At 56.3% G+C, this 12,181-nt stretch overlaps 1 protein-coding gene across 1 annotated transcript; it reads left to right on the plus strand.

The window, feature by feature from the left end:
• The first annotated feature begins 1,464 nt into the window (after positions 1–1,464).
• Positions 1,465–8,675, plus strand: LOC124648283 (BTB/POZ and MATH domain-containing protein 2-like). Its single transcript, XM_047188074.1, has 3 exons — positions 1,465–1,677; positions 2,931–2,973; positions 6,991–8,675. Exons 1-3 carry the CDS (start codon positions 1,465–1,467, stop codon positions 8,673–8,675), a joined length of 1,941 nt encoding a protein of 646 aa, XP_047044030.1.
• Positions 8,676–12,181: the final 3,506 nt, after the last annotated feature.

A 12,181-nucleotide genomic window follows, 5' to 3' on the forward strand; every position in this document is an offset into this window, starting at 1 on the left:
GAATGGAAAGCTGGATTCAGCAGCTGCTTGGAACAGATGTTGGGCTACAGCTGCTGGGTGACATGCTTCTGAGTTTGGAGCAGGGTTCTGGTGAAGATTAGCAGTGAGCAGATGCAACTTCAGGTTTTCTGGAGCTCTCAGCCTCTAGTTTGTACATGATTATTTTCCAGCCTGGTCTTGCAGTGCTAGCAAATGTACTTGCTCGATCTTATTATGTCTATGGAAACAACTCTTATTTGCATTTGCAGAAAAATGCTCTTATTTAACATGCAAAATTGTTCTCTAATAGTAATATCTTTGACAGTGCCTATGTCGGTGGCAATGTGCTTTAGCATGCACATGATTGCTGTGTAGGCCAAGTAATAACACTGGTTGACGTCATCAGAAAAACCACAAAAAAGTGGAAACGATAAAGGAAACTGAACTAGATTTTTTTTGGGAGCGGTCACCATCAGGTCTTCATAGATTAATCCTGTCAGGAAATTACAGTGTGCAACATACGACAATGGGCGTCGAAATTACAGATTCACTCACACTACCGCTGTCTACCAGAGCCGGAGATGATGATGTTAGGTGCGAAGAATGACCAAAAGCCAATGCTGCTCTTCCTCTGTTCTGATTGATCGGCAGATAAACAAGAGGGGGTAGAGCGTGGATGCAGATAATCCGCCGCTGCCGCAACCAGCTTTGCCGCTGCCGCAGTAGACTAATAATAATATATCTCTATACTTGCTGCATCTTCTGACCTTTTATACTAGTAGTACAAAGTTCAGAATGTGCATTTTTATTTGTTACTATTGACATTCAGAGATCAGGTCCGCTTGATCCCCTTGAGTTTAAGAAAGTTCAGAATGCGATCAAGGCGGAAAACAAGGAGCTAAGGGGACCTGATCTCTGAATGTCAATAGTAAGATATTTCGATGTGCTATTTTGTTGATTCGAAACGTTCCAGCCTGTAGCGAATTATAGGTGATTAGCAACGAAAAGTACACGCCTAAATGTCTTGAGTAATTCACGTTAAAAAAACTCGATGCGTATTTGTTTGGGCGCACCGCGCAGGATTAGGTTTGCGTACGTCAGGACATCTGTGCGGACACAGACTCCTACAGTAATTGGAATCCATATCGGTCGATCGATTCATCCAACTTCTCTTTGATCAATCGTGTACTAATAAATACAGGCACGTCTTAGCCATGGTAGTATGGCCGATCGATGATGGCCAAGACGTCGTCGACGCACAGATCGGCCTTCCTCCAGGCGACGCACCGGTTCGACATCCTCGGCTACAGCAGGCTCAAGTCGCTCGGCGTCCGCACCTCCGTCCGGTCCGGCAGCTTCAACGCCGGCGGCTTCCCCTGGGCGCTCGTATGCTGCTTCGATGAACGAGACAAACGACGAGGCATCGTCCTGGCATCCATCTCCCTAGAGCTGTCCAAGAACCAGACCGACGTTGATGTCGTCGCCATGGCCAGCCTCCGGATCGACGAGGCCGCCGGCACCGGCCAGTTCCCGGCCGCCGTCTGGCGGAGCGACAAGGCCAACACCTTCAGTGCCTGGTCTAGCCGCGCCCTCGCCTGGGAGCTCTCCGTCCCGGCGGCGTTCCGGGACCACGAGGCACGCTATGTGGACGCACACGCCGACCGCCTCACCATACACTGCACCGTCGACGTCCTCCATGTTGAAACTCAAGCCTGACGACAGTTTCGTCAGTTAACGGCTAGTTCTAGTTCAGTTAGCTGATTAGGATTAGATTTGCTTATGCAGAATAATTGTTCAGCTCGTTGAGGTAGTCACGAGTTGATTAAGCCTGTAGTGTAGGCCGAGCTTTGTGGCGCCGTGGGATGGCACGGATCAAACGCACGACGCACGGCATCGAGAAAATGGCTAAGTGATCGTGGGATGGCGCGATCGTGTAGGACTTAGTCGTGGCCTCATTTCCCGTTTTCTGTTAGTCTGTAATCGGCTACAAATAAGGAATGAGAAACAGAAAAGCAGCATCAGTTGTGCGCTGCGCAAAACCATCGTGTTAATCCTCTACCTATCTCTCTCTGCGTGTGTGAGCTGAGCGATCTCAGCGCTAACAAGTGGCATCAGAGCGGTTATCGTTCCCGGTGATCATGTCAAGCGCTTCTCCGGCGACGAAGGAGAGGCTGCGCAAGGAGAAGGAGGAGGCGGATGCGGCGGCAGCAGGAGCTGCACAGGGCAGGACGTCACGGACGCCGTCACGATCGGCGCGGCGCCGTGGACGGAGCACTGTCCGCAGGAGCGACGGCAACGAGATCATCGTCCACGAACGGACGATGCAAGAGCGCGCCGCCCCGAGCAGCTCCATTGTCTGGCCCATGCTCACCCAGACGAACTATATGGAGTGGGCGCTGGTCATGCAGATCAACCTGGAGGCGAGCCTTCTCTGGGAGGCTATTGAAGGCTTCCCGGTGAGCGTGCCGAACGACAAGGCAGCGCTCGGGGCCCTGCTGCGATCGGTACCGCCAGAAATGGTGGGCACGCTCGCGGCGAAGAAGACCTCGAAGGAGGCGTGGGAGACTGTCAAGACCATGCGTCTTGGCGTCGCTCGCGTGAAGAAGGCCACCGCACAGCGCTTGCGGAGGGAATTCGCTCAGATCCAGTTCAAGCACGGCGAAGGGCTCGAAGCCTTCGGGATGCGCATCAACACGCTCGCAAACAGTTTGCGCATCCTCGGCGACGACGTGGAAGAGGTAACTGTTGTTGAGAGATTCTTGCAAGTGGTTCCCTCCAAGTACACGCAGGTCGCCATCTCGATCGAGACCCTGCTCGACACCAGTCTCCTCACGGTGGAGGAGCTGATCGGGCGGCTTCGTGCGGCCGAGGATCGCTACGACCTCGGCCAGAACAACGGCAACGACGGCCAACTACTGCTCACGGAGGAGCAGTGGAAGGCACGCAGCAAGGAGCAAGGCCAGAACTCTGGCGGCTCCGGCAGCGACGGCAAGAGTCGCAAAGGGAAGAAGAAGGACAAGCCTCGCGGCGACGGCGGCGGACGCGCGCCGGCCGGGGAACGCGACATGTCCACCGTGAAATGTTACAACTGTAACAAGAACGGTCACTTCTCGCGAAACTGCACCGAGCCTCGCAAGGAACGCAAGGAGAAGGCGAACCTCGCCCGCGACGCCAACGGCGAGGAGGAGAACGCGGTGTTCCTCGCCGAACTATCCGTGGTCACCGACGCCACGGAGAACCACGTCGAGCACGTTCTCCTCAACGAGGAGAAATCGCAGGCCCGCGCCATCGAGGAAGGGGGCCGTTGCGACACGTCCTGGTACCTGGATACAGGAGCCTCGAACCACATGTCCGGGCGACGCGAGATCTTCTCCGAGCTCGACGTCGGCACGACGGGCGCAGTGAAGCTCGGTGATGGCTCGGAGGTGCAGATCGAGGGAAAAGGCACGATCGTCTTCGAGACTCGCAATGGTGAGCATCTGACACTGACTCAGGTGTACTATATTCCTCGCCTGCGCAGCAACATCCTCAGCCTAGGGCAGATGGACGAGATCGGCTACGACACGCACATTCGCCATGGCTGGCTTCGTCTCCGCGATGACAACGATCGCCTCCTCGCGTGTGTGAGGAGGAACAAGGGGCGGCTCTACGTCCTGCACCTCACCTCGACGCGGCCAGTGTGCCTCCTCGCAAGCGGCACGGACCCAGCCTGGCTGTGGCACGCTCGCTACGGCCACCTCAACTTCCGGGCGCTGCGCGAGTTGGGGCGCAAGGACATGGCGAGTGGCATTCCGCTGCTTGATCGTCTTGATCAGGTGTGCGATGGCTGCGCCCTGGGCAAGCAGCATCGGCACCCATTTCCGCAGGCCACGACGTACCGGGCAACCAAGAACCTGGAGTTGGTGCACACGGACCTGTGCGGCCCGATCACGCCGGCGACAGAGGGAGGGAACAACTTCTTCCTCCTCATCGTCGACGATCGATCACGGTACATGTGGCTAGAGGTGATCAAGACGAAGGATGAGGCCTTCGAGCGCTTCCGCAAGGTGAAGGCACGTGCAGAAGCGGAGTCTGGGCAACGACTGCTCGGATTTCGCTCGGATCGCGGTGGCGAGTTCAACTCGACTGCGTTCCGCCAGTTCTGTGACGCCGGCGGGATCATGCACTTCACCACCGCTCCGTATTCACCCCAACAGAACGGAGTCGTCGAACGAAGGAACCAGACGACCGTCGAGATGGCGCGCTGCCTGCTGAAAAGCATGGGCGTGCCCGCGACGCTCTGGGGAGAGGCGGTGAAGACGGCGGTGTACCTGCTGAACAGGGCGCCCACGCACAGCGTCGACGGCATGACGCCGTACGAAGCATGGCATGGACGGAAGCCCACGGTGCGGCACCTGCGCACCTTTGGGTGCGTCGTTCACGTCAAGCGCCTTGGGCCTGGGATCGACAAGCTCGCCGATAGGTCCATTCCGATGGTCTTCGTCGGCTACGAGGAGGGCTCAAAGGCCTACAGGGTCTACGATCCTGCGACGAGGAAGGTACGTGTGACACGCGATGCAAAATTCGAGGAGCAGCGCAGGTGGGATTGGTCGAGCACGGCGGATGCTGCAGCACGATCCCTGGACGAACAGCTCGTGGTCATCTTCCCAGAAGACTCCACGAGCTCTACTCCTGCTCCTCCTCCAACCAGCTTCGAAGCTGGATCAACGTCACGCAAAGCTACGCCAAGCAGGGACGGATCCGTGGTGAGCACAGGCACGGCCACGACAAACATCTCATCCTCGACGAACACGGTGATGCCACGCCACGTCGGCGTGGAGCGGGAGGGCATCGCACCTCGGACCCCATCACCCGCATCGACGGAGGATGGCTGGGCCACACCACCGGACAACGACTACGAGCGCCACGACCTTGACCACACGCCGCAGAAATACAGGAAGATGCGGCACGTCCTCAAGCAACTGGACGAGGATCGGGGGGAGCTCGTGCAGCTCTGCCTCATCGCCGCGGAGGAACCTGAAGGTGTCGATGAGGCTCTGTCCGAGGCGTGCTGGAAGGAGGCCATGGACGTAGAGCTTGGCGCGATCCGTGAAAACGGCACCTGGGAGCTAGCCACGCTCCCGCCCGGACATCGAGCTATCGGGCTCAAGTGGGTGTACAAGGTAAAGAAAGATCCTGCAGGGCGCATCGTGAAGCACAAAGCGAGGCTTGTGGCGAAAGGCTACGCACAACGGCAAGGCGTGGACTACGACGAGGTGTTCGCGCCGGTGGCACGCATGGAGACCGTGCGACTGATCCTGGCGCTCGCCGCGCACCACGGGTGGGCGGTGCACCACATGGACGTCAAGAGCGCGTTCCTGAACGGCGACCTGCAGGAGGAGGTATATGTTCATCAACCACCGGGGTACGTCGACAACAACAACAGACACGGCGTGCTGCGGCTGCGCAAGGCGCTCTACGGGCTACGCCAGGCTCCTCGCGCATGGAACGCCAAGCTGGACTCGACGCTCATCTCCCTGGGTTTTGAGCGCAGTCCCCTCGAGCACGCAGTGTATAGGAGAAACACCCGTGGCTCGACGCTCATCGTCGGCGTGTACGTGGACGACCTGGTGATCACCGGGTCGGACAAGGGAGACATTGACAAGTTCAAGGAGGAGATGAAGCACAAGTTCGCCATGAGTGACCTTGGGCTTCTGTCGTACTATCTTGGCATCGAGGTGGCGCAGAGAGGTGACTCGATCACTCTCTGCCAGAGCTCCTACGTCGGCAAGATCCTCGCCACGGCTGGCATGGACGAGTGCAACGCAACGCACACGCCCATGGAGAGCAAGCTGCAGTTGAGCAAGCAGGACTCAGGGGGAGCCATTGACGCGACGCTCTATCGAAGCATTGTGGGCAGCCTTCGCTACCTCTGCAACACGCGTCCCGACATCACGTTTGCTGTCGGTATGGTGAGCAGGTATCTGGAGGCGCCAGGAGCACCGCACTGGGCAGCGGTGAAGCAGATCCTCCGTTACATCTCAGGAACGGCGAGATATGGATGCTGCTACAAGCGAGGTGCAGGAGCACCGACGCTAGTGGGCTTCAGCGACAGTGACTTCGCTGGCGACAAGGATGATCGCAAGAGCACCACTGGCACGGTGTTCTTCCTCGGCTCAAGTGCTGTGACATGGGCGTCCCAGAAGCAGAAGCTCGTCACTCTTTCGTCTTGCGAGGCGGAGTACGTGGCGGCAACGTCGGGAGCATGCCAGGGCGTGTGGCTTTGTCGGCTCCTAGGAGATCTGATTGGCGATGCGCCAACGACGGTGAAGCTGCGCATCGACAACATGTCGGCGATCGCATTGTGCAAGAATCCCGTCTACCATGACCGGAGCAAGCACATCGACGTCAAGTATCACTTCATTCGGGAGTGTGTAGAAGATGGCAAGGTGGACGTCGATCACGTTAGCACCGACGGCCAGCTCGCTGATATCCTCACCAAGGCGCTGGGTCGAGTCAAGTTCTTCGAGATGCGACTGAAGCTCGGCGTCATGGAAGTCTGAATCTGCCTGCCAGGCTTGGGGGGAGAAATGTTGAAACTCAAGCCTGACGACAGTTTCGTCAGTTAACGGCTAGTTCTAGTTCAGTTAGCTGATTAGGATTAGATTTGCTTATGCAGAATAATTGTTCAGCTCGTTGAGGTAGTCACGAGTTGATTAAGCCTGTAGTGTAGGCCGAGCTTTGTGGCGCCGTGGGATGGCACGGATCAAACGCACGACGCACGGCATCGAGAAAATGGCTAAGTGATCGTGGGATGGCGCGATCGTGTAGGACTTAGTCGTGGCCTCATTTCCCGTTTTCTGTTAGTCTGTAATCGGCTACAAATAAGGAATGAGAAACAGAAAAGCAGCATCAGTTGTGCGCTGCGCAAAACCATCGTGTTAATCCTCTACCTATCTCTCTCTGCGTGTGTGAGCTGAGCGATCTCAGCGCTAACACTCCAGCACGACTCCGCCGTAGCCACTACTAGAGACTGTTTCGTTTCCGTGCCGCCGCCGCCAAGCATCTCCCAGGACTTGCACAAGCTTCTCAGGGGCAACTGCCTGCCCGACGTGACTTTCATCGTCGAGGGCACCGAGATCCCGGCGCACAAGCTCGTTCTCGCGATGCGGTCATCGGTCTTCCGCGCGCAGTTCTTCTACGGCGACACGGAAGACATGAAGAAGGAGCGCAGCACGCGGCGCCTCGAGATCAAGATCGCCGACATGACCGTCTCGACCTTCAGGGCCATGCTCTACTTTATTTACACTGACGAGCAGCCTAGACCCAAGAAACAGGCATGCCTTGTTGCCATGGCGCAGGACCTACTCGTGGCCGCGGATCTCTACGGCCTCGAGAGGTTGAGGCTCATGTGCGAGAAGATACTCTCCGAGAACATGGACGTCGATAATGTCATGATGACGCTGATCCAAATTCATGGCAGGCACAGCTGCTGGCAGCTCGAGGCTTGCTGCATCGAGTTCTTGGCGTCCAACCCGGACGTGTACGGTGCCGTGGAGGCCACGGAGGAGTACAAGGAGCTCGAGAAAGATTGCGCCGCCTTCATAAACGAGGTGACCAAGAAAGTAGCGAGGCGTGCGGTGGCCCGCAACTCCTCCCCTCCTTCCAGCCTGCAGCCACACAAGAGCGTGTCGAGGTATAACCCGAACGCGCTGGTCAGAGGCAGGCACGATTTCGTGATCGAGAACTTGAACGCCGTGCGGCAGACCAGACATGGTGCTGACGACCGAGACAAAGAATACATCCGATCTGGCACTTTCCAGGTCGGCGTTTACGGATGGGCTATAGACGTGTACCCATGGAAGAAAGCAGACGATGGCAAGGAGCACATCGGTATCTACCTCACGCTCATGAGCGCTCCTGCCGCCGACCATGTCAACGTCCAAGCCTCGGCGTGCTTCAGGATCAATGACCCATCACCGACATTCTCCCACCGAGGTCGGGATCAGTCCTCCGTGTATACCAGGGTCGGGCACTCGTATGGCCATGCGCATTTCGCCACTCTGGAATCTGCCGCCACCTCACACGACGGCTCTCTCACCGTACACGGTGAAGTCCAGGTGACCAGCGAGTCCCGCACCAGCACCGCGGGCGCCTACGTCGGAGCCGCGATCATCGTGCCGCCAACTGAATTGGCATGGCATCTAGAGCAGCTGCTGGCAAGCCAACAAGGGTCGGATGTCAAGTTCCTGGTCGAACAGTGTGAGATCCACGCGCACAGGCTCGTGATCGCCGCACGCTCGCTGGCCCTCCACAAAGTGGTGGTGGAGTCGGCGCGCAACATGGCCGAGGACCATGTGATTATCAACGCCATGAGCAGCATTGTTTTCAAGGCCATGCTCCACTTCATATACACCGACGAGTTGCCGCCTCATCTCGACAGCCTTGTCCTCTCTAGAGATTTTGTCACCGTGACCGGAGATCTGCTCGGTGCTGCGTGCCGGTTCCGCCTAGAGAGGATGAAGCGGCTGTGCATCAACTTGCTGGCTGAGAAAGTCACCACGGTGTCCAACTCGCTCGCCACTCTCAAGGTGGCGCGGTGTCACAACTGCCCGGAGCTAGAACAATACTGCAGACGGTACATGGCGTTGCCTCACGTGGCCAACAAAGTAACAGAAACTTGCATCAGCTTGTTTCTAGATTCTCAACTAGGTTAGCTACAGTTCACTTGTATCATATTTTCTTCCGAGTCTTGGTTCACTAGTAATTTGTTTTCAAGTGGGTGCATAATTTTTGCTTAATCTGCTATTTAGGGATGATTTTATAAAATGAACTACTAGCTTTGACAATCTAATAGTATGTTTTGATGGAGTAACACACTAACACTCACTCTACTTAGAGCATCTCTAGCAGAGAATAGGGGTTCAGACCAAAACTGGGCCAGAACGGAGCCCGAACTCGCGGCCTAGCTCGTATAACGAGTTCGGGCCTCCGAGAAATCGAGAGGTTTTCCCGTATTAATAGGGTTCGCGGAGGGGAGTTCGGTTTCCAAACCCTACTCCCTTCCGCCGTTCAGCTCCCTCCGCCGTCGCCAACCCCCTTTTTCGGCGAACAATCCAGTAGAGCCCAGCCACCGATCCACCCTCCTCGTCGGTGCGATGGCGTCCCGTGGCTGCTCCGAAGGCCGTGGCGCCGGATTGGGCGGCGGCGACTCGCCGCCGCGTCCGCCCGTGTTCAGCACCGAGGCGGAGCGACGCAAATGGAACAAGTCGGAGGGCGCGTGCAAGCACAGCGCGCACCGGTGGACGAACTGGGGGCTCACGCCCCCAGGGAAGCTCGCCAGGTACGGCAACGCCGGTGAGCGCTCCTCGTCCGGCGGCTCGAGCCGCGCACCGCGGCTCCCCGTCGCGGACAGCATCGACGACGAGGACCTCGTCCCCGCGCGGTCGCCCACCATCTCCGCCGACGACTACGTCCACGGCATCGACGAGGAGGAGGCCGTCCTCGCGCAGACCAAGGCCGTCAGCGAGGCGGAGGCCCGCACTCGCTTCCGCCGGGAGGAGGCGGACGCCGTCCGCCAGGTGCGGGAATACGAGGCGGCCCGCTGCGAGGCCCGCGTCCGCCGCGTGAAGCTCAAAATAGTCGAGCTTGACGCCGATGACGCGTGAAGCTCCTCCACGACAGTGTCGATGCCGTCTGCCGCCGACACGCTGCGCCACCACCGGCACTGCCGCGCGCATAGGCAACTATTTTAGGCCGCATTTTGCTTATCTAATTAGCGCTCGCCGGTGTACAAGTATTTTAGCTTTAATTTCTTGAATTATGTAAGTTTTGATGCTCAATCAGAGCATCAAATTCATCTCGAACTATAATCATCGCCTAATTTACCCGTGACATTTCAAATTCCGTTTTTCAGTTACACTTTTACTATTTCTAATATGTGACAACGATTTTTCAGCTCGTAAACACGAGTTTGGTGAACTAAATTCGCATTTTTCAGTTCACGTGTTTACGTGCTCTGCTAGAGATGCTCTTAGGAAACTAGGAAAGTAGCTACTAAATACAATCAGCCGCGAGAGAGCAATCTCACGTCAGAAACTGTAGATAGGCTACACACAACGAATGTTAACGGAACAACCGAACTAATTATGCTGATTTAGGAAATATAGAAGAAAACATGCGCAAGAACTGTGAAACGATAAAAATCTCACTAAAAAACCTCGTTGAAATAACAAGAACAACACAAAAGCACCTTGAAAATTGCGTTAGATTTTTGGAACATAGCTACACTACACATATGATGCGGGTGCAAACGGGTTGCACACTTTTAGCAAACTTGTGATGTGGGTGCTCAGACATATGGTGTTGGTGAAACATGTGCTAGAGTTGTACAATTACCTTTTCTGTATATCCTATACTCGAGTGTATAGTTTCTGCATAGTGTAACCTTTTTTCGATAAAGGGAATATATTAATATCAAGAAGATACCAATTATACCCAGCCTCTGCAACAACGCACCACCCTAATAGCACTATGGATGCACACAGCCAAAAAAGAAAAAGAAAAACTAAGAAACAAAAGTCCCGCTACAGTAGGGTCTAACAACAGCAATACATCCACCGCCAAGACAACACCTGAATTACATACTCTCCAAAAAATGACGCCTCCAAGAAGGGAACAGTGCTCAAACACCGTCGTCGCCCGATCAAAAATCTTAGGTTTTCACCCTGAAGATAGTCCCCGCTCTCAAAACAATGCCTCCACCAAGGCCATTGTCAGGCACAACCAGTTAAGGCCAGACCTTGGGTTTTCACCCTAAAAGGTAGGACTCTGCATTTTACCTGTGTTGTCGCCCCCACTTTCATACCGCTGCTGTGAAGCCCGGAACACCAAGCAAGTCTCTCAATAGCGCGGAGACTTGAACCTCCCTTAGCTAGTCCTCCTCTCCGGCCTTCATGAAATTCTCCTCTTCCGACTTTCATCATGGATCCATAGTCACTTGATGTCAACACAGAAAAAGAGCTTCGCGCCGCTCCCTCCAGAACCAATCGGTCGGAATAAAAGCATGGGTGCGCACGACCGAATGCCTCCGATCCAGCAAACTCCAGGCAAAGCACTGTTACATTCGCCGGTGGAGCCTTCCGGAACTCAACCCACCGGCCAGATCACGAGTCCAGGCCTCCGGTAGGTCCTCCTCTTCATGCAAGAGAGGCCCTAGGACCGTCGCCTTTATACAGGTCGGACCCCCACGTCGGCGACCATCCCGGGCTGGCCAAACCAACCCTCCACCGGCGACACCATCGCCGGCTTCCATGCCCCTCCATCTCACCGCCGGATCGCAGTGATAGATCAAAAGATCCACCACCACCAGGCCGACCCTCTCCGGCGTAGAAGAGAGCCACCTCCTCCGTCGAGCCCAAGGCTGCTGCCCCGTCCGCCCTCGTGACGCGGAAGAAGCCCGAGATCGCCTCCACGCACCGACGAGAGGCGGGGGGGGGGGAGGGCATGGCGCAGACCGAGGGCCTGGCCGCCGCACACCACCAGCCCCTGCCGGTGTGCTGCGGGTGGAAGCCTATGGGAGGGGAGGGGGGACCGCAGCGCGAGCCGCCGCCGCGTGCGTCGAGGAGGGGAGAGCCCGTCCACCGTCCCCCACGTCGGCGAGGCGGCGGCGGTTATGGTTGGGGAGGGTTTCGGGAGAGGAGGGGGTCGGGCGAATGGAGATATGTGCATAGTGTCATGTATGTACATGTACCCTTTGCCTCATATGAATAATAGTTTCTCATTTTTAACATAGTATCAGAGCTTAGTTAGGGTTCTTTACACGCTGCAGCTCCATGCTTGTTGCGCCTCCGTACAAATTTTGTTGGTGTGCTGCCGCTTCCTTCATGTGTCTTGTGCCTCGTCTTCTTCACGTTCCGATCCACTTAAATCCGGCCATCCCAGGCTCGATCCTCTGGCAGCTTGTGCCGTCCACACATCCATGCACTAATGGGGCAAGGGCAGGATCTTGGTGCTTTGGTTCTCATCAAGCCTGCTTTAATCACCAAAGAGGCAATGGAATCTCGCCTCCTCGGGACGGAGCTTCTGAGCTCAGCCATGACGACACTAGCTCGGCTTGTCTTGTAGCCTTCGGGGCCCACTCTTCCCGTCCTTGCTGCAGGTCTTGAGAGGAGGGAATCCAATGCTCCCTCCCTTGATCTTATCGTCCCTGAAAGGGGCTTTC

This window comes from Lolium rigidum, chromosome 4 (genome assembly GCF_022539505.1).
Source record: "Lolium rigidum isolate FL_2022 chromosome 4, APGP_CSIRO_Lrig_0.1, whole genome shotgun sequence".
Taxonomy (NCBI): domain Eukaryota; kingdom Viridiplantae; phylum Streptophyta; class Magnoliopsida; order Poales; family Poaceae; genus Lolium; species Lolium rigidum.